The following is a 22,259-nucleotide window of genomic DNA, read 5'->3' as shown; positions in this document are numbered from 1 at the left end:
ACCTCTACAACCATGTGTCTGTCTCCTACTCAAAAAAAATTGTGCAGATTTCAGCAAGATGGAGCCAAGCAGGATCTAGATGTAAATTTGAGAGAGTTCTATAGAAGAAAAGCACTCGGGGTAGTCTGTGCTGCAGTGCCCATCGTGAGGCAACTGCATTAATGCCCTGGTTTTTCATATTTTAGAAGTAAAGTATCTGGTCCTCCTTATGACAGAGAAGAATGCTGTTGTGGGACTTTCCACACTCCACCTTTTGAAAACCTGGAGTTAATCATAAAAAGAAGCAGCTGCAAGTTTTCATTTAAAAAAGCACCTAGGATAAGTAGAAATGTGAGGGTCAAGTGAGTAGTTGGTACTAACACTGCTGCCTACTCAGACTTTAGTTCAGAACTAGCCAGCAGTAAGATTTATTAACCTACCAGCTGGTGTCTATCTCTGCTTTCTAGATTTTCTTCTGGATATCAACAACAGTAGAGGAGCTGCAAGGCAGTGGAAGGGCAGGAAAACAGAATGTTACCAGAACATAGTGATCTCTCTCTCTGACCTTTGAAAATCACTCAGAAGAATCACAGAACAGAAATAGTTTTCTTATCCATGTATTATACTACTCCTTAAATTAAACTAAGCTACACAGTTAATATTGCCAAGCTAACACTACACTGTGTTTCGTGATGGTAAACTTGAGCTTGATTTTGGAAGCCTCCAGGTTCCACACAATGAAAAGAGACATTTTCTGTTCTTCTGTTTGAAAACTTTTCTGTTAGGAGTGCCTGGATTAGGTAGGAAAAACAAGACTGAAATGTCTTCTCTGACTGAAATGCCTTCCTCCACCTGACTCTATTAGGAAATTAGTTTAGAAGTGGAGATCTGCTCTGTTCTTATTTATCTTGAGTTTATGTGCCCTAGATTTCAGCTATTTGTAGACATCTACATTTCTGAATGAACAGACATTTTAAGCACGTTCAGGCATGAGGGACATAGTATGGTCACATCTCCCAGAGGGAGATGCCCTCATTGCTTTCCTCAAGTCACAGACCAAAAAAACCTAAATTGCCTGGCCTGACATACAATCAAGACTGTTTTTTTAGTGTGTTGCAGAGCTTACTTATCACCTTTTGCGGACTTTCATTGTGCATAAAAGTATATTTTCATAAAACCTTGCAAACACATGCAAATAACAACTTGTAGATGCAAATAACAATTGCAGAAGCATTTAAAAGCTTCCCACTTTTTAAGAAATGTATCAATTGTACTGTTCTCCCACAGGCCGGAGTGTGCATGCCTATGTGTGTGAGTGCAGGTGGAGGCTGCAGCTAAACCAATGTTCATGCTGCCACAGTGCTGTGAAAGTATTAAAATGTGTGGGTTTTTTCAATATTTAAGTGATTTGATGGAATAACAGGAATGCTTTCTAAATAATCTATTTGTTCGGTGTAGCAACCTCTGACTCAGACTTGGTAGAATCAAAAGTCAAGCAAATCTGCATATGCAAGGATGCAATTGGCCCTGTGTTTTTACAAGGCTGCAGATGAGAAATGGTTTCTCTAGCTGTGATGGATGTGTGGTGTTCAGTTCTGTGTCTCACTTGCTAGTTCCATTAAGAAGAAAGGAAGGCCTGGTTCACAATGGCAGAGCAAAACTGCACAACAGTTTATATGCCATAGCTAAGCTCTGGGGCTTTATTATTCTTCACCAGTTTAGGAAATGGCTGACATAGTAGTAGACACAAAATTTAATTCAAAGGGACAATGTCAAGTAGTTTATACTCAAAACTTAACCTACTTTGAAAATGTTACGGTCTAGAGAAGGAATCTAGTCTGAAGTTCTCATATTTTAGTCCTGGGGAAAAAAAAATTAAAAAATAGTCAGTGTAAAAATTCTACACTGCTGTTCTGATGCCTGGCCACTCTCCAGGCCTGTTACAGACAATGAAGATGGCTGTGACTGAATTTGGTGGGCTCTGTATCAGGCTGTGAAGAAAGGGATGCTGCACATCTCAGTGCTTCTCACATGTACAGGGTCAGGGCACCATTGCCAGTTCTCCACATTTTCTTTGATAGGCACAGCTTGTTCTTTCATTCAAAGGGATTAAAGGTTAGCAACGCAGAGTGGAGGGGTTTGGTAAAGCTTTAGGATAGTTTTATTTTCTGACACGTTAAAATTACTTTGTATTTATTTTGGAATTCAAGATTCTTGGACTTTTGAAGACATTTGTTGAAGAGTCCAAGACTCTTATCCTTGGAACCCGCAATGGCTCCCATGGCCTTAATCTCACAGCCCTGTCCAAGCCAAGGGAAGATGATGTGTTGACACAGATGGATTTTGCCCTTTTTGGTGGAGTGCTGGGTTTGCTTGGGCAACACAACCATCTGCTGGATTACTGGCCTGAGCACCTCTGGTAGTGCCAGGAAGGCCCCAGTGCCAGAAAGGGGTCTGAAAAAGATCCAAGACTGCCATGTAGTATTGAAATCCCATGGGAAACCAGGAGGGAGAGCAGGGAGCAGAGCATCTGTGAGCAGCTGTGCAGGATTTTGTGTGTGTTAGTGTTTCCCAGGCACAGTAACAGCATTGGCAAGAGGGGCCACGGCACTACCTGCAAGAGAGTCCCAGGACTGCCTGAGATCCCAGAAGGCACCAGCTGAGGCTCCTGCCAAGGGAGAGTTTACTGCCATTGAGGAACCCCTAAATATGGCTCAAAGTGACCATTTGCAGATGCACAATTTTCACCAAAGGAGACTATTTGGGCTGAAAATGGCTTCTTTCCCCTTCCATCAGCTTTTCTGCACTGCTGGCATTCGGCTGCTGAGACTTAATCCAATCAATGCTCATATGGGGAGGTTTGTCTGGCCTGGAAGATGATATTATTGAATAGGTCTATCAAATTTGTCAGTGTCTTCACTGACAATTTTCATGAATATATAACACTGAAATATGGCACATCCATACTGACTTATTTTTTATAGTGCTCAAAATGGCTTGAAAAAAATCTCTGTAATTTGATAATGAGAATGAGAAAGGATAAAATCATTAGGAAGATAATTGCTAATATCCAGATCTTAAGAAGAGAATATAAATATTGAAGAACAAAAATAAATAGGCAAATGAATTAACAAGATGAAAACTCCTTGATTGCCTGGACTCTGAATGCAAAAATGCCCCTGAAACAGCCTTCTTTATGCGTAACATGGTGAAATTCAAGAAAACATCCATCACAGGACTTTCAGCTCAGACTCTAAATTCCAAAACATACATTACGCTTAAAATGTTTAAAAATGTTCTTTCATGGAAATTGCAAGACAAAGTGCATTGCTATTGGATTTAAGGGGGAAATTGAACCCATTTATTTATTGACTAAAACCAAATCTTACTGCACAAACTTGATCAAGGTCAACAATCCGCCCTTTGTTGAAATGAGTGAAAATCTCCCCAAGCCTGATAAATACCTTGGGGTTTCAGAAAACCAAGAGGCCAGAATTGCACAGATGCACAAACACACATGCGTACAGACACTTTGCTGACATATTGCACAGGCAGCAGCTATGGCAAGAGTGGACTGGTGACCTTGAAGAGCCAGGACAGGGTCAGAGTAGGGCCACCTACAGCTCACTCTCTTCAGGTTTGCTATGTTGAAAAAGGGGACATTACTTTTCAGGTGCCTCCGAGATCAGTCAGGCATTCCCGGTACTGGCATAAATCTCGCTTGTGTAAAGTAAGAGCCCTTGAAATCTGAGGCGATGCAAACTTAATGCAAAGATTTATACTCCAAAGGAACGAGTCCTCTTGGTTTTGCAAACTGAAGGATTTGTGCTTTATTTCTAAGTATCAACTGTCTTAAAAGAACAGGAGGGAGCAAAGTCACTGATTGAACAGACGGTTTGAATAGTTCAATATGGAAAAACTCAGCTGGGTGCTGGGACTTGTGGCTGTTTGCAAAGCTGCCGCCTTCCTGGGACCCCACATTGAGTGCGTGGGTATGGAAAAACCTGCACCACTCAGCTACCACAGTCCCTGCAAAGAGCATTTGGCACTGCTGCATTAGCATAATTGACAACATCAATTATGACCACTGCTATTTTCTCCCCATGGAAAGTCAGTCCATACCAGTCAATGTTTTTAAAAGTGTGTAGCGCTCATGGTCTTGGTGATTTTTAGTGTTATTGAATGGTAGAGAACAAAGGTATTCTCTGGGAAGCCACAGGCTCAGGGAAATTGTTTCAGAGGCTGAGGAACTGTTGCTTTTTCACAAAAAACTTCCCATGGTCAGGGCATCATTTCCTGTCTGAGGAGACAGGAAGGTGGGAAAAAAGTAGCACATACCACATTCCTCTAATAGCCATCATTAAATGTTTCTGCAGTTGAAAGAACATAAGGATGGCACAAAGTTTCCTGTCTGGCAAACACTGAAGTATGAATGTTCACTGAGCCTCAGTTTTGTACTGCTGTCTTCTTTATCACCAATTATTTCCAAAAGGCTGGAGTTGTTGCAGATTTTGATACAGCGGTTCCTTTCCCCTACAGTCTTCTGACAGGGTTATGCCACACACATCTGGGGACATGTGGATTGCCCTCCAAGAACTTGCAATTTTCACCCTACATGCTGTTACTGTATGTTAAAATGAAAACTATAAGCAAGAATAATACTTAGGTGCACACAAAAAAAAAAGTTAGCTGGTGCAGGTGACTGTGGTTCAGGTTAAATCAATGAATGGTATCTGATGAGACCCACCCAGGGGATACAGTCAGCACCCTTGAGAACCTCACTGGGGCTTGAGCCATAGCAGAAGCCTCAAGGAGCTGCTTTCTACGGTGAAATGATGGTATCCTTCTGTGCCAAAGAGGTATCCACTGGACTTCACTGCTGAAGTCACTCCCACAGCTCTAGGGGTGGGAGGTGTCCTGCCTCTTTTCTGCAGGCCCCTGTCATCTCTCACAGGACCATCACTCCCCACACCACTGATCTCTTGGCACTTGGAGACCATCTCTGCTATAGAGCTGCTACTCTGTGTCGTAGCTCTGTCCTCCTCCCTGCCCATTAACACACTTTCTTCCAGCATTCCCTGAGAACATTTTGCTGCAATCAATTTTCTTCTACCCACCATCTCTCCTCTTGAGTGTGGGCTGAAATATCATCTCTCCTAAGCAAGAGCTGTTCCCGTTCTCCTGCTCACTTGAGCTAAAGGTGCCTTCTGTGCACCTCTTCCTCCATAACCCATGACTCTTGTCATCACTACAATCTCCTCCTCCTCCCTAATCCTTAACCTGCCCTTCCTCCCTTCTTATTACAACTCAGTTGTTTCATGCTTAAATGTGCTGTCTCCTCTCAAAGCACCATTCTAAAGCAAATCCAGCAGCATAGGACAGGCTGTACTGATGCCTTAGGATTTTAGACAACAGCACAACACTGAAAAGGGGCTGCAGACTTTCATTTTGACTTGGGGATGCCAGTGCTCTCCTCAGCTGAAGATAAAGGTTTTAACATATCAATATTACTTTCCTTATCTCTAACTTAAAATAAATAATTTTGGCCTACTTGCCTTTATCTCCTGCCCATCATAGGATACAACCTCAGCTCTCCCAGCCTTTTAAGAAAAGTGATTGCTACCTCCCACAAAAAGCTGAGGGCAATCAAGAGTTTGGAGGAAAGACACTGAAAACTTTTCTCTCTTTGCATGTCTCACTCTTCACTTATGGAAGGGCTCCTTAGCAGTAGGAAATACCTGGATCGTGGCACATCCTTGGTGTTTTGGAAATTCATCCCAGCATTTACTTCCCATAGCAGTTACTACCCTCTCTGCTTCGTGCTGCAGCCACCCCCAATAGCTCGCACTCCTCTGCCTCTCTGAGACATCATTTATTCAGAACTCCATGTTTTAATCATCATGCCCTGTTTTTAAGTAGGAACAGAACAATCATTTTTAAGACCATGTACACCATTGTTGCAGGGACAGCACACACAAAGATGACCAGCTGCATTAACTACTACCACAGGATCCTGCTAGTGAGAAATGTTAACACCTGAAACCACCCGCTGGAATTCACTTCAGCCACACAGCTCAGGGAAACCCAGTGATCTGCACCTACTCTCTCTAAACACTTTAAAAACACAGGAATATCACAAAACTGAAGCAATGAATGCATCACCTGACCCACTTTCACAAGACCTTCCCAAGGGCTGTAATTCTCAGTGTGAGCCGTGAATATTTGCATGCACGTGCACACACACGTTCGATTTCTAAATCAATCCTCCCAGGCAAAGGGTGTAAAAATGTCTCCCAAACCTCACTAGTATTTACATGTTTTTAATTTCAAGCACTATATAAGTCTATTCAGCCATCATATTTTACTGCAGCTTCTAAATAAATTAAAACCATTTATCACTTAAACCCACCACATTTTAAAAACCTTATTAACTCCATAGTTAAACACAGACAGGTAATATTATCTATTACTGGCAATGTTTCATGGCATCACAGCTGTGCTGTTCTCTAGGTTTTCACTTTCTTGAACTTGTATATCATGGCAAATATATGAATAACCTAGTACATTGATTCAATAATATTCAATAATTGTCAATAATGTCTCCTAATTCTGGCAAATACTTTACAGTATTTATTTCTACTGTCAGAACAGGTGTTTTATGGCCAGAGTATCTGTATGTTGACAAAAATAGAAGCAGCCCATTTATTAAGAAGAGAGTTTGTAGCAAAAGAAAAAGTAACTCAAACACAGTGTTTCCTTAAAGTAAACAGAGAAAACGATACTAGAAGATGAGGACACCTCACCTTAGCAAAGGAAGGACAAAAAGAGACACAGATCCTGTGAATTGTGATTCTCACAGAACAGAAACCATACCTGCATAATCTGTCCTTGCATAATGCCCATCTTCTGATTTTGTAGTTGTTGTAGTATTATCTGTGTGAAAAGAAATGTGTTGAATTGCTTGAGGAGCCTGCACTGGATACAGCCCACACCTCAGCCCAGTGCCCAGGCAAAGCTAACTCTGCCTGCATGCACAGCATTGCTGCTGGCTGCAAGCCTCTCCTGGGGCTGCCAGGTGAAAACAGCAGGATCTTTTTTCTAACAATATGTGATAACAGATTGCAGCTGGGATAAATATATCAGTCTTGAAGCAGGAGTTGTCATTTCTGCTCTATTTGGAGTAATTGGGGAGTTTTAATATGTACCCTGAAATGAACTGCCACTTAGGGTGGTTAACTTTAAAGAGACAGGAATAAACTGGAATGTGTTTAATACATCTGTATAGTATGGCCTTGTAAGCAGATGTACTGAGGATTTATAGGTCCGAAGCTAAGGGGAAAGAAGCTGTTAAGAGTCGAGGCTTCAATAGACACTTTAGTTATAGGAGCTATTTAAAGGTAAATTTTCTACATTTTTATTTTAGAGCAAAATAAGGCTTTTAAAGTCAACTCAAGGTTTACAGGTGATGTAATAACCCAAGAGCTGGGCACTGAGAAGTGTGGTATTTATAGAGAAACAGAGAAAGTCATGAGCTTCTGTTGGAAACTTTTCTTTCAGACACGTTTGACATCTTGGGGCCCAGTGCAGGTCACTCGAGGAACAAGTCAAGTACTGTGTTTGGGAGCCCATCTTTGGCCTCCTGAGACTGCTTCATGGTGCTCCAGTTAGGAGAGTACCAGAGGATCTATTCTGGGTGGCAAAAACGTATCTGAGACACATTCCTGCTGTCCTGCTCCAAATCCTTCCTGGAAGACAGGGCTCTGGGCAAGCTGCTCTGGGCAAAACACTGGTGACTGATGTTGAAACCAGTGCAGAGCTGGACAGTCTCCTCTGCTGTGGGCAGGCCATGGGAATAGTTAGGAGTGGGGGACTCCTCAGGCATTGCTAGCATCAGTGCCACGGAGAGCTTTGCCCCTTCCTGCAGTCTGTGCTCCACAATATAAACTACAAGAGCCTAATGGAAATGTAAGAAGTGCCAAATAAGAAATCAGCCCTGGTTTGATTTTTTTTTTTTTAACCGAACAAAAATTGAAAACATTCTTTGAAATGAGTTTTGTTATGAGTTACCTTGACATCGACCCAAAGACATGACTTCAATTTTCTCCTGTTTCTGGCATGATGCCTCTTTGATTTGACATGCATTATCATAAGATTTCCCATCGGAAGCACAAAGAGGATTGAAGTTGGTTTGAGAACAGTCAATGTTGCACACACACCTGAAAAGATAAAGACAGACAAGGAGGCTACTATAAGAGAGTTTTTCCATGACATAACGAATAAACCTCAGAAATGCAAGTGTTTGTATTATTCTGACTGTACAATGCAAATCAACATAATGAAAGCAAAAACTTCTGTCAAGAGGTCATTTATATTTCTGGATGGAAATGAGAGGAGGGGAGGGGGAAGAGGTACATAAAAGCAACCAAAAGGAAAGATAAAAGAAGTGTGTTCTACATGGAAAACTGTGCCACAGCATTACCACTTGTAATCTCTTGTAAACCAAAGAATACCCATGCAGATATGCAGACAAATCAAGCTGCTGAGCCCTCCTGCAAATTAAAGGAGCAATAAAATTCACCTCTGTTCAGGTGCTACCCACTGTATGTAACGCCATATAACTGTGGGTTTATACTGATTTATGATTTAATTCTGAAGACAATTCCTGCACCTACAGGCACTCTGGTCATAATAAAAGATGTAATACTGAAGCGTCACTTCACTCTAGTGGGATAAAATCCCCTGCCAAGACACAGACTGGCAGCAGTGATGTGACTGCCTTCTATCTGTGCCTTGGGCTGGTGAGATCCCCCCAGCTCCTGGACACAGAGAGGCTACTCTCTATTGAAACCAGGGGAATGCTGTTTTAGAAAAGGCTTTGTGCACAAGCATTTTTGGAAGCATTTGAATAACTCAGCAACCAAAAAGCCTTACCCAGGTGTTACCCAGGAAGGTCAGTGGCCACTCCTGACTTGGTGACGTGCTCTATGTGGGCTAAAGGCTTCTGCGTCCAAGAGCACAGTGTGGGCAAATGCAGGCAGAGCAGTGGTGGCCCCATCCTCACATTGCTTAGGGGCATCTTCAAAGACACCACCACCCAGCTTGTGAGCTCCTGTGCTGCTTTGAGATGTGAACCAAAGCATAGGGAGGGATTGACTCTAAAAGTCTGGTCTGGATCTAATACACTAACGTGGACACATCCTGATCCCACCAAGCCTTGTCATTGCTTTTAAGACGGAGACACCTAATTATTTCCATCAACAGCAGGCTGCAGACTTTTTTCTTTAGGTTTCTCCTAATTCATTATCATTAGCGATGTCAGACACCCTTGGGCATCATCAAGGGAATGGCATGTGAATCTCCTGTCTCCTGACTGTGCTGTGTAACTGACAGCTCAGCCTCAGCAACACCAATGTGATCCTGCTCAGGGACAAAGCCAGAGGTCTAACCTGGCAGCTGCCTCAGCTCATCCGAGCACATAATTGTGCTCATGCTGCTATTTAAACTCTTCCCAGCTCCTTCTGACATTAAGGCAAAGTAATGTGATTGATGCTCTATCTCCAGCCCACTGTTTGTGCTGAACCTCACAGCACCAACTCCACAGCTCTCCCTTTGGAAAGTTAAGTAATGGAAATGTCAAGCCTCTAGCCTCACTGCTTGATTTAAAAAAGTGTTTAAAAGTCAGTCCACCTCCCATTTGCAACAGACATCTGGACACCTTTGAATACTAGAAGTGCAGAAGGATATATACAAGAGAAAAACTTTGGTGGAAATAGGAAGAAGGAAAATAGGGAGTGTGGGTCAGATTCCTTCACCACCCTCTTCAGCCTCTGGCCACCATGAATGTGCTCAGGGTGATGAAAATCAGTGGAACCAGTAGTTGTCTTCTTTTAGACTTTTTTTACATTGGGTAGGTCTATTTACTCTAAATGTTCACAAAATACAGAAAACTTCAGCTCAAAAGAGGCCAGCAGTGAAAAGTTGTGGTTATAAATTAAATTACATGATTTCATAACTAGAAGAAAAGAGTCTATCTCCCTGTGTGTAACAATTTCCCCACACTGATAAACATACAGAATATAAGAAAAAAATTCCAGTGCATTTCCTAAGAACCTCCTTATCAGCGGAATAAGAATGTTCTGCTCCACTGAAATATTAACCATCGTCATTTCTTCCTGCAGTCATTTCCAGCTTCCCACCTTACTCAAACTCACTTCATTAGGAAACATTTACTGCTCAAGTAATAATAATTCTTTCCACGTAGCTCCACCATTTGCATTTCAGATGGGACACAATCAGCCATATGCTCCTTTTTTTTGTAATAAAACAGCTCAGAAACAGCTTCACTTCTCTACATTTTGCTGCAAAAAATGAGTGAAGGTTAATATATATAATGTTTCAAGTCAAGAGAAAATTAAGTCAACGAGAAAATTACAACAAAAGGATGCTCTTTAGGGGAAATCGAAGCAACTTTGGATGCAATTTCAAAAATGCCTAGGGTATGCAGGAAGCTATGCTCAGACTTAGACACCTTAGAGACATATTTTTAAAGGTGTTTAAATGCTTAAAGATGCATGCAAACACTTTGTGTGGGATTTTTGAAATCTCAGGGACCTGTCTGCCACTGATTTCAAAGACCGTTTCAGAGCCCACTAAGCATTTATTTGCATCTTTTGATACCTTCCAAAACACAAAGATCCAAAACTGCTTTCCTGACCTTCTTCAGTAAAAGTGAGAAAAGAAGCAAGATTTTTCTGAACTCCATTTGAAAATCTTAACTGTGAGACCAGCCTTTCTTTCCAAGCAAGACCTCTGCAGCAGCCACATGCCGCATGAAGAGGATGAGCACCACAAGCCACGTGTTACTTGTGCTGATGTTAGATCACTCCTCTGTGAGGGAGAGCAGGAAAGGACAACCTCAGGATGACACCATAACGCTCAAGCCTTATGGGATCTATGAAGCCTGATTTTCAGGGAAAAAAACATTACAGTAAACTTGTCACCCTGATCTCCTTGTTACAAGGATCTGTGCATCATCCACCCCTTGTACAATTTTCTGTGGACAACTTCAAGCTTGTATCTGCAATTTATTCCTGCTTTTACACTTATATACTCAAATCCTACTTTAAGGCTGTACAATTAAGTTAAGATCAAATATATGTCAGGAAATGCTAAAGGTAGGATTGCATCAGGAAGATTAATGTGCCTGTGTTGCCGACTCTTTTTAATTTATAGTTCTCTTATCAGGAAAAATGACAGGATTCAAATACATTTTTTCAGACTGAAGGAACAAGCAACCTGTGACTTCAGCTATGCCCCAAATTCTAAAAGAGCAAACTGCAGGGAAAGAGGTGAGGCATGTACTCCAAATGTGTGTACACAGGCACATGCGGCCACAGAGCACACGTGAGTCTTAAGTAGCATCCACCAGTGATGGAATAAATACAAAATGAAAGGCACTTAATGAATTGAATGAAATCCTGTTGCCATAGGTAAAGGTGCCTTCACTTCTCAAAGCATTGTAAAGTGCAGAAGTGGGACTGCCTCCTACTAAATAAGCAGAACCAAAATGTGACATTCCTCTTTGGCCTCAGGGAGTAAATTAGGCTAGAGTCCTAATGGTGTCCAAGACTTCAGCTCTGGTGGGACACAGACATGCTGTACCACTAAGAGAGCCTCACCTAAACACTTGCCATGCCCAGAAATCCCATTCTGCTCTTCACTAGCACCCAGCACTGGTGCATCCCCTCTCACACTCAACCTGCAAGCTGGTCATGTCCAAGGTTCACCCCATCATTTTGTTCTTTCCAAAGTGACAAAAGGGGAGTGGCCTTACCTCTTCTGGTTGCTGTCTGTCCCCTGCCTGCATGGGGCTGGCAGCACGCATCCCACTGTCCATGTCTGGTCAGCAGGCTGGCTGCCTGCCTGCAGCCTCCCCGTCCCTGAGGCACTTGAGTATGCTTCTAATTTTAAGTAATTTGATCACTCGGCCATTTTATCATCCTGGCTATGACTTCTGATTATAGTTATATCAATAAATCTATTTGGTTTCTGTGTTTTAAGTGTAGCACTGAAGAAAGTTTGGCAATAGAAAGGCTGACTGAGCGTTCCTTGGACTCAAGACACTGTGAGAAGGTCATTGAGGTCTCCTAGGGGGTCACAGGATGAAACTGTACCCAAGGGCATACACAAAATACACGTGTAAGGTGTAAGTATGCCTTCTGCAGTCAGAAATGCAGCTTTAAAAGCATCTGTGAGGAAGGAGAGCCTTCAGGATGTCAGCTGATACCCTGCAGCTCCCCTGAGAAAGGAAGAAATACTGCATGCTGTCCCACAGGCCCATTGCATCTTTCAAGTAATGGGCTCATATGTTAATTGATTAAAATTTGGACTGCCACCATAAACAATCATTAAACAAGGCTCACTTTCTTATGTCTGTTCTTCCAGGTCATTGTGATAGTCTCCAATGAATTCCCCTTCTTTTATATGCTTTATTTTTTTCCATTTCATTTCATGTGATGATAATTTTGAAGGACCTGAACATCCAGCAATCTATTTGGTTACTTTGGTGATCACAGAAGCAAAAAACCAAAGCAAACTAAAAAGACTGTCCAACAGGCAACCCCGGGCACCTCCTCAGGGGATTTTGGGCTGACTCCCCATGGTGCATCCAGTAGCCCTGCTTGATGATATTGCTGAACCCTGTCATGAGAACGACACATCCAGGATGAACCAGAAGGTGTCTGCAGGCAGAGGTGCAGCCAAGATGCAGAAGAAGCCCAGGAGGCTGCCTGTGGGAGAGCTGGCAGAGCTGAGCTTAGCCTGAGGCAGGTAAGATGCTGAAAGGCACCTCCCTGTGCCTCACTAGTAACTAGAGGGGTGCACGTTGCTGCACTCTGTGAGCTTCTGTCCAGGCAGTAACTGCAAAGAGCGTACTCAACAGCACAGGGAAACTCACAGGTATTTGGGGAGTGGATGTTGCTATTTCAGCTGCTTCTCCCCTTCCCAGGGAAATAAGAGAAGAGCACATAGAAATCATTTCCTGCCCAAATCCTGCCCAATGAAAAGATGCTGCCCAGACCTCAGACGTCTATGTCCCAGCAGTGATGGTGATGTGCTGCATCAGGCTGCTTGACCAAGCTGGAGCAGCCAACTTGGCTTTCTGTTGAATCAGTCTCTGTAAAAATTAATGGAGTCCATAAACCAGGCACGGGTGAGTGCAGTCTCCCAACTCCCCACGCTTCTGCAAATAACATATGGTATTATTTTCTGGGCACAGAGAATACCTTTGCCTGCAGAGAGCAAGCTACTGAAGTGAGGATTCATGGCTATGAAGAACTGCTGCTGGAGGGAGGAACTGCGTTTTAAGGAGGTGTCTCAATAAAATGAGAGAATGGTTCTTTGCCCATGAAGGGTAAGGCAATGCTATAATTATATTTCCTTAGTTCATGAATAGAGTATTAGTGACACAGTGATGACAAAACACCCCCACTCTATGCTTTATTTTTACTCTTAAGACAACTATTCAGTCTTTGTTTTCAGCAACATATTACTGAAAAATAATAAAAAAAATTACTATGTAGTATCTGCTCGTAGCATGAGGAAGGCTTCCTATGTAGCTCTGATGGGAAGCAAGGAGGATAAACGAGACAATGCTTCCAAAAGAGCGGTTTCATTGGGAACAGATGCAGGCACATTTCTGTCAGAGCGAGATGGCAATGGCAGTTCTTCCCCATTCAACATCTTTTAATTAGCCCTCTGCTGTTTGGAAACCTGAGAGCATTGTTGGTACTACCTCTGTTTATTAAAGATTCATATTCAGACTTTGCCGGCCATGGGTCATTTGTTTTTTGGAACCAGAGCAACAGAAAATTGTGTCTGAGATATCTGCAGAAAAGTACTTAATGAAATGACTAACGTCTTCAGCCAAGTGTCTAGTTGATTACAGGGTCCAAACAGCAGAACAGCAATAAATCTGCCACAAAGAGAATTGTCAGTCAAGAAAGAAGGCATAAAACCAAACAGACAGAAAAGCAAAAGCTAAAAATGTGAAAATGCAAATCTAGTGTTATTTTTACTAGTCAGAGCTCTGATATTTGAGTGCATATGCTAATTTGGTCAAGTGTGAGATCCCACCATGTCTCAGTGAGCACTATTTTATAGGGAAAGTCATGTTCCATTCTGCAATCATTTTAAACGTTATATGTTTTCTTCAGGCAAAAAACATAAAAAAGCAAGGAAAAAACCAACATTTTGCAGCATAAAAAAAGCCCAAAGCCTTTCCTTTGCCATAGAACAGTGTATAAATAAAAACACGGTTGTTGTACATTTATATTTCCACCAGAGACATTTCTTTTCTTCCTCTGCTCTGACTAGAAAATGGTGATCAGAAACTGAAATTTCTGATGTCAGCATGGTCCTCTCCAAGACCCCTGCCCCTCCAAGCAGGACATTAAATGCCCATTTAAAGCAAACCTGGCAGTATATGCCTGCATAAAGAGCCTGGCAATCAGTCCCAAATGCCTTCTCTATCAGTTAGATTCCTGCAAGGTTTTTTCTTTCTGGTACGCAGGGCATCTTTGTTGACATTACCAGCAGGCAAGCTGAAATGAAGCCAGGCTTAACATTACGGCTCAACATCCGAACGTGCATTGTACCACGGTTCAGCCGCGTGTCAGGAGGCTGCTGGGAGCGCTCATTTACCCAGGCAGCTTTGGGTATGTTTAATGTGTCTCAACACAACACCACGCAGAGATACTTGAACTAGCTCTAAGCAAGAACTGGCAAGGTTAAGCAGGCTGGGCAGACCCAGCCCTTGGGAGCTTGGCTAGCCCAGTCAGACCGGTATCGTGTGTTGTTATACTCACTGCCTTCGATACCCCTTTACTGGGGAGCAGTGACAGGTCACCTCTGTACCTACCTTGGCACATGACCCATCCTCAAAGCTCCCTGCACATGCAGGCAGCTAAACTGGATTGCTCCAGGGGGCTTGAACACTCCTTTGTTTTGACATCAGCGTCAAAGGGAACACATAAATGAAAGCTGCTGCCTCTGACCCTTAGCCCATTTCCAAGTACACCATTAAGATTTATAGTGATCTCATACAACCCTACAGCAGCAATGACCTGGTACTATTACACCCATTTTGCAAAGAATTAAGTTTTAGTGCAAAGTCCAGGCACCCTCAATGGACAGTCAACAGGGACTTTTGGTAGCCTGGTGAAACTCGGGTACTCCACAGTGGCCTCTACAGCAGAGTTCAAGAGGATGCCTTCAGCTGAGACAAAACTGCCTGGCACCATTGCCTCGTTTTGCATGCAGCTGAGTATCAGGTACACTGACATATATATATATAAAGTATATTCATAATGCACACTGGCACACAATATTTTACTCTTTCTATGAATCATACCCTACAACCTGTCTGTGCTTGCCAGGAGATTGAAATCCTATCACTGTGCTCTTAAGAACATCATTAAGAAGCTTAAAGAATAGAGATGCTGTGTGTCTCCTGCAAAACAAACTTTGCTGTAATTTTGAGGCTGATGCAAAACTTTAGCTGCAGTGCAGAACAATAAACAATACATATTTTATAATAGCAGCACAAAAATAGCATGCGGTATTTCTTTCCTGGGCCTGCTCATGCTTCTCTTCTGCTTCAAGATCACAAGAGAAGAAAAAGCACAGATTATCTTGAGTGCCTTTCATTCAGTGTTTGTTATTTATTTATTTATCTAATTTATTTTTCCTTTTGTCCTTTGTAGCCCGGCTTCTGCACTAAGGGCTTTAGCATGTCTACTTTGCATGGTGACTTCCCTGGGATATTTTACCTATTTCAACTGTTCAAATGTTTATCTTCACCAGGAGTAAAAGGAGAAAAGCTTGATTCCCTCAGGGTGATGCGGTGTTTCTGCATGGCATTTCAATAGCATCCTGTTATTCAAACAATTAAAAATCACAGAGACCATGCATGGAATTATCAGCATACTGCATAGAGATTTTTATTATTATGTAGTGCATAATGAAAATGATTTGAAGGACCCCAAAGCATTGCAACAGAACAAAGCGCTGAATAATCAGGTGATATTTGTTTTTGCCTTTTTACTGCAAGAGCCCAAAATATTGTTTACTGGACATATGTCAAGCTAAAATGCACTAAAGTGGTGAATATATTTACTGATGCCCTCCTTGCATATTAATTGCAACATACTCTGGGCGTGTAGCTGAGTGCAGAGCCAGGAGCTTGGGTAATCACTGTACAGCTGCCATGCTGTTGCTGCTGCTGCTTAATAGCAGGGACTGACTGGCAATGCTAAAAAAGATATATATGGATTTTTTAGAGCATGTTTTTTATGGCAACTCACAGAGGTTGTTTCAAAACAGTTTCTCAGACTGCTCTGTGAGACACCCTACTTTACAGACATGAGGAGAGTCCTTGAGCGCTGGCTCCTTCCCAGAGCTTAGTGAGGAGCTGGTCTCATGCTCCACCAATTTTCAAGAAGTCATCCTAGAGACTCATAAAACTACTTTAATCTGCTGTGCAAGACACTGCAGTTTGATTCCTAGTTCTCCTTTAATATTTAACTGTAACTTTTTTAACCCGGTTTTTGACAAAAAAATCACAAAATTCACCTTTGCTTCCTTCTTACAATTCACAACACCAATTATAATATGTCCTTCATCTGGCTTCCCATGGCTTTGGTGCCCTCAACAGTACATTGAATTGTAGGCTAACACCTTGAGGGCAAAATAAGATTTTTTTTTTCTTCTTCTCTTTAAAAAAAAAAAAAATTCCAATTTAAAAGGAACTAAGTTGTATAAAGCAATCTTTGCTAGATTGGGTGCTTTAAAGCCAAACAGAGGATTACAAGGCTGACGACTAGGTTTGAAGAGTCATGGAAAAACCCTCATGCTAGCACCAGAGAAGAAAATTCTAATTCTGTGCACATGCCAATACAAGCGTCTGCAGGTATCTAACGTGTGGAGTTTATTTAAAGCCCATGGAATAAAATAAATGCCTTTTTATGGTTTGCCTACACTTGGTGTCCTTCACGTCTCTGTGCTAAAACAAAGCTCTGCTGACTGTTTCTCTCTCTGTAAACATCTGAGGCTGTCCTTCATGAACGGTTTATTGCTCTGTGCCTCAGACTGCTGATATTGCTCACTCCTATCTTGAAGCCAGCAGAATAATGAGATTTGTTTCCACAAATCCCAGTGTTTCATCCCGGCCTGCAACAGCCAATGGGAATATGGCAATGTGCAGTGGGAAGCATGGGACGCTATCCAGCTGCACGTCCTGGCATGGACCTTGTCACACAGGAAGGATTGATCTGCTCACAAAGAACTGCAGCACCATCTGGGACCAATGACAAATTTCTGGTAACATCTTTGTTAACAACACTAGAAGTTACTTCTGAAAGTGGAAAGTGGGCTCTGATTTGTCAGTAAAAGTAAACGGATGATGGCATTTTTGGCTAGCGGGGACCAGTGTGCTGCCAGCTCCATCCCTTTCAGCACATGAGCCATCCACTGCTGGTGGGGAAGGTAAGGCTTAGGAGTGACTTTTCTAAAACTAGTGAGAAGAAAACCATAGTAAAAGAATTCCTCCATGTAAAGATTGTCTCCACATATGCAAAATCAGACTACTGCTCACCATAAACTGCTCTGTGTCCTTAAACATGTGTGCTTCATGCTTCCGAGGAGACAAGCCTGGGGCAGCACCATCTGAACTGGCCATGCAATCGAGGCTACCCTGCCTGGTCAGCTGCCTTCAATTACAAAACAAAACCCAGTCTAGATATTTAATGAAATTTTAGGAGGATACTTCCAGGCTTTCCTTTAGGCACTGCTGGCACCTCCTGCACAGATAACCTCACGTCATCCTGCACAGCAGTGAAGTGAGATCTTGGCCCACAGGTATGAGCCTGGCACCCAAGCAAGTCACTGCACGTGCATGGAGGGTGCAGTACTAACCCTCATTTCCCTCAGAGTGTTCAGGTCTGTAGATGGATGCTGCTGTACAAAACTGGACATTATTACTGGCTGGGGATGCAGCCTCTCCTGAAGTTGTGTCAGGGGAGGTTTAGGTTGGATATTAGAAAAAGGTTCTTTGCCCAGGGGGTGGTTGGGCACTGGAACAGGCTCCCCAGACAAGTGGTCGCAGCACCGAGCCTGACAGCGTTTAAGAAGTGTTTGGATGATACTCTCGGGCACATGGTGTAACTCTCGGGGATGGTTCTGTGCGGTGCGAAGAGTTGGACTCAATGATCCTTGTGGGTGCCTTCCAGCTCAACATAGTCTGTGATCCTCTTGCTCTCTCAAATTGAACTCAGTGGCTGGCTGCTTTTGGGATCAAGCCTCAAGGGAAAGTACTGGTGCCAGGGAAAGGAAGACAGACAAATGAAGGAAATGTGTCATCTGAAGGACATGTGCTTGCCAGCAAACTTGTGAGATGACAGTAACCTTTTCCATGTCTGGGACACGGATCAGTGGAATTCACTTGCTGCTCCCTGAAAGGAACCAGTACTAGCCAGGACAGGTGTCCCTGGGGCACCGGTACTTCTCCACATGGGAGAATTCCATTACAAAATGGGCAGGCTGAGAGACAGCAATTAAATCTGTTCATCTGGGGACATCTCACACAGACTTTTAGCTGCTGCCTGAATGTGGGAAGGGACCAGGGCAGGAGGTAGATTCTGTGAGGAAGGGACACCTGCCACTCCACAGGGGCTGTGAGAGCTGAGGTCAGCTCTGTGTGTCAGCTCCTATTGAGTTTTCCTCAGGCTCATATTTAATGCATGGGATGTATTTTTAATGGTTTATATGTGTGAACAAACTGTGGCCCTCGATGTTCTAACATGGGTGTGTGAAGGAGCCTCTGACCTTCTGCAATGGATGCAGTTCAATTTAATAGAAACATAAAGTGAGATGGAAGAGATGAAGCATTCTATTAAGACATTTGATAATAAATTGGTAAGTGCTTTCCCAGTGTTTTACATAGTTATTCTCTCTGCTGATCTATTTAGCCAACACATGTAGTTCTGAGCTACAAAGTCGTATTCCTGCTTTCGTAAACATACTTACATAAAACTCAGTAACAACCCAGTCTATTTATTGCTAAAATGCTAGTAGGAAATTGGAAAAGGTATAAATACAATTCATTGCTGGTGATCTCCTGCCCCCTGAAGGCACTGTAAGGCTCCAAATCTTGCTCAGTTCACAGCATCATAAAACTGAAGCAATAAATGTCACTCCTTTCTTGATTGCGCATTAGGCCAATCGGGTTTTTATTGCGGCTAAATAGGCCATCATGAAGGCACCGCTCAGTTTACTACTGGGGGATGACTTTGGCTAAATGGGGGGCCAGAGAGAGAGGAACACTTAAATAACAAGACTAAGAGAAAGCGGGGGGGGAGGGGAAGGTGCAAAAGCATGTTGCTCTCCAAGGCCTCTGCACTTGCTCTTTCATGCTGTAATGCCTTGATGTACACAGACGATTATGTGTCAATGCACATTAATATCTGATGTGTATTATCATATTACCATCCCTTATGTGCACTTTCACAGCCTGGTGAGCCCAGACTCTCCCAGCCATGGGGTTACACAACCAATGTAACCAAGCCTTGGAGCACCTGCACACAGCTCTGCCCTTGCAGAGCCCAAAGGGACCCTCTTGTGTACCTCCCACAAAGCATCAGGAGCTGGGCATGGCCTTTACAACACCCTGTATTACAGCAAGAGGACAAATCAGACTGTCAAAAACATTCCTTCCAAGGAATGTGCTCAGAGGGCTGAGACATTTTCCTGCCTAGGACTGAAAACCACAGTCACAGCTGGTGATGGAGGAGTGAAAAACCCCCAAACACTGGGTTCATTTGCTCCCCTGTTAAACTGGGCACACCCAATGGTTGCTCTCCACAATGCTGTCATGTGTATGTGTTGTATACGGACATTTCCCAAAAATACAGAGGGATGCTGTTGCTGTCTCACACAATGCTGAGCCACACACATGCACCCTTCTAACAGGTACAGATTGGTGTTAGCACAGTCCACAGCCACACCACCTCGATGTCAGAAGAGCTGCTACCCCATACATACTCCAGATGTCCCCATCATATACATGGTTAATTCATCTGTTCATGCTGGGTATGCCATTCCAACCTCCAAGCCAGGTAGAGGGAATGCAGGTGAGAACAAACTTCCTTCCACCCTTGGATAATGTCCCCAAGACCCTCTCTGAGACCCTGCACATGGGCAGCCACTGCAGCCCCTCTTCACTCTCCAGTAAACAGCTTTAGGTTTCCTCCCTGCTTCCACAGTCCTCTGTCCTTTCCCCATCCATGCCTCCAGCCTTCTCTGCCATGACCACCCATCCCTCCACGCCTACATGTTTCCCATACACACACCACATAGGTAGGCATCTTGGCCATGGAAACCTAACAGGAAAATTGGGCTATTTTGAGCCGTACTTTTAAAATTATTCCAGCTTTTTATACTCAACTCTAATCCTACTAATTCCAAGAACAAATGATGACTGTATGCCCTACAAGCCTTCCTTCTCGTAAATTTCAGAATAATTTGTGTCTTGCTCCTACAGAAGCATGGCACCATAGGACATGAAAAGCCCCCAAAAATCTCAAAAGTTATTTTTGGCTTCTCACAAATCCGTATTTCCTCTGAAGCAACTGAAGTAGTCAGTAAGGCAAATTCTGCTTTTATCATCACGATTTCGACATCATTCCTTCGCCCTGTGTGAATGACAGAGCATTTACACTCCAACAGAGTCTTTCTCCCTTCTACCAGCAAAAGGCTCCACTGAGAAGTTCCCCATAGTTATTAAACTGGGAGAGAACTTCTGTTTCACTGAAGTCAGTGGAATAACTTTCACTGACTTCCATAAGCTGCAAGTTCACCTTCTGAACTGAAAACCAAGTTTGGATGAGCATCTGAAAAGAGGAGCACAAGTTAAAAAACCCTGTAAGCTTTATGACTGTGTAGGGTATTATCCCCTGGACACAAAGCAAGCTGTGCTGTAATTGCAAAAGCTAAAATATGTCTTTTTTATTACAAAACCAAATGTTAGGGATTCTAGTGTTTGGAAAAGAGATGGATGTGTCTTATAGGGTCCCTAAAAGCCCACTTGTGTGAGTAGGACAGATGGAATACAATGTGGGTTTGCATTTATCTGAGAACATTTAGAGCCATGATATATAGTCTACATGACAGACTTCCTCGATGTATAGAGAAAATATAGCCAATTTCTTTGTGTAGGCTGAATTATTTACCAGAGTGTTCCAAAGTGTATTGGTAATAAAACACTATGAAGTATAAGTAACTCTAGACAATCTTGGCTTATGTTAAAACAAGTTGTTGGGGTTTTTTTTAAGAATGTTATTAAGAAAATAAATCCTGAGAATCTGGAAAGGCAGGACTTACTCAAATGAACATAAGCCTCTGAAGAATTGCATTGACTCAATGAATAGAAAGGTCAAATTCTCCAAACCATCAAGCTAAAGGAGTTGGGAATCAGTCTTACTTCAAAATTAAACAGGCTATTTTGGCAGAGGAAGGATGCAGAGATGGTAAGGTGATTTTGGGGAACTCACCTGACTGGGAAAAATGCCTAGTTTCAACTAAATCCAAATAAAATAAAATGTATGTAGAATAAAACAATTTCACCAGATGACCAAACAAGCCATCATTTTCCTAAGCATTAACTTTCTAGTCAAGCCACTAGTAGTGCAATTAGTTTAGAAATAGAAGGTTCTCAGTCCTTCATTCTCAGTGAACTGAAGAGCTGGACCATAAGCTTCACTTAGAGAAAGTGTTTGACATAAAGTTAACTTCTTCTTTTGTATCTTCTCCTGCTCTTTCTGCAGACCCATTCTGAGAAAGAGGAAAATCACATAATTTTGGCTTAATGTCCTTTAGAAGTCAGTGGGAATATTTTCCTAGTTATAGTGGGGTACAAACTCACTTTTCACCTAGGCTTAGTTTTAGGTTGAAACTGCCCTCTGAAAGGCTCCTAAAATATCTCAGTAGCTTGCCAGAGAGAGACCTGATAGGAACCATGGCACTCATGCAATGACAACCGGGGGACCTTATTTTCTGAGTCTAACATGATGTCTAGACACTGGTTTCTAGAAGTCTAAGCTTTCACCTAAGCTGTAGCCGCTGCAATGTTTTTCTTGTTTGTGCCGTGGAGAGTAATTCAAGCTACAGTTTTCTATTTTACTAGTTTTTCCCACTTCTGTGACAGTTCATGTGGCATTTCTTTCCACAGC

The 22,259-nt window shown here is 42.6% G+C and overlaps 1 protein-coding gene across 2 annotated transcripts in view; it reads right to left on the bottom strand.

Annotated features, from left to right (window-relative positions):
- TMEFF2 (transmembrane protein with EGF like and two follistatin like domains 2) overlaps positions 1-22,259 on the bottom strand; it is a 130,031-nt gene that overhangs the window by 25,797 nt on the left and 81,975 nt on the right. For both annotated transcript variants that reach the window (XM_071562536.1, XM_071562535.1), the window contains exons 6-7: positions 8,047-8,195; positions 6,853-6,912 (exon numbers count right to left, since the gene is read on the bottom strand). In XM_071562536.1, the coding sequence (XP_071418637.1) occupies positions 6,853-6,912; positions 8,047-8,195 (209 nt within the window). The remainder of the gene's footprint in view (positions 1-6,852; positions 6,913-8,046; positions 8,196-22,259) is intronic.

The sequence above is a fragment of the Pithys albifrons genome, chromosome 8, assembly GCF_047495875.1.
Source record: "Pithys albifrons albifrons isolate INPA30051 chromosome 8, PitAlb_v1, whole genome shotgun sequence".
Lineage (NCBI taxonomy): Eukaryota > Metazoa > Chordata > Aves > Passeriformes > Thamnophilidae > Pithys > Pithys albifrons.
Note: the sequence above shows the minus strand (reverse complement) of the source record. Positions and strands in the feature narration are given on the sequence as shown.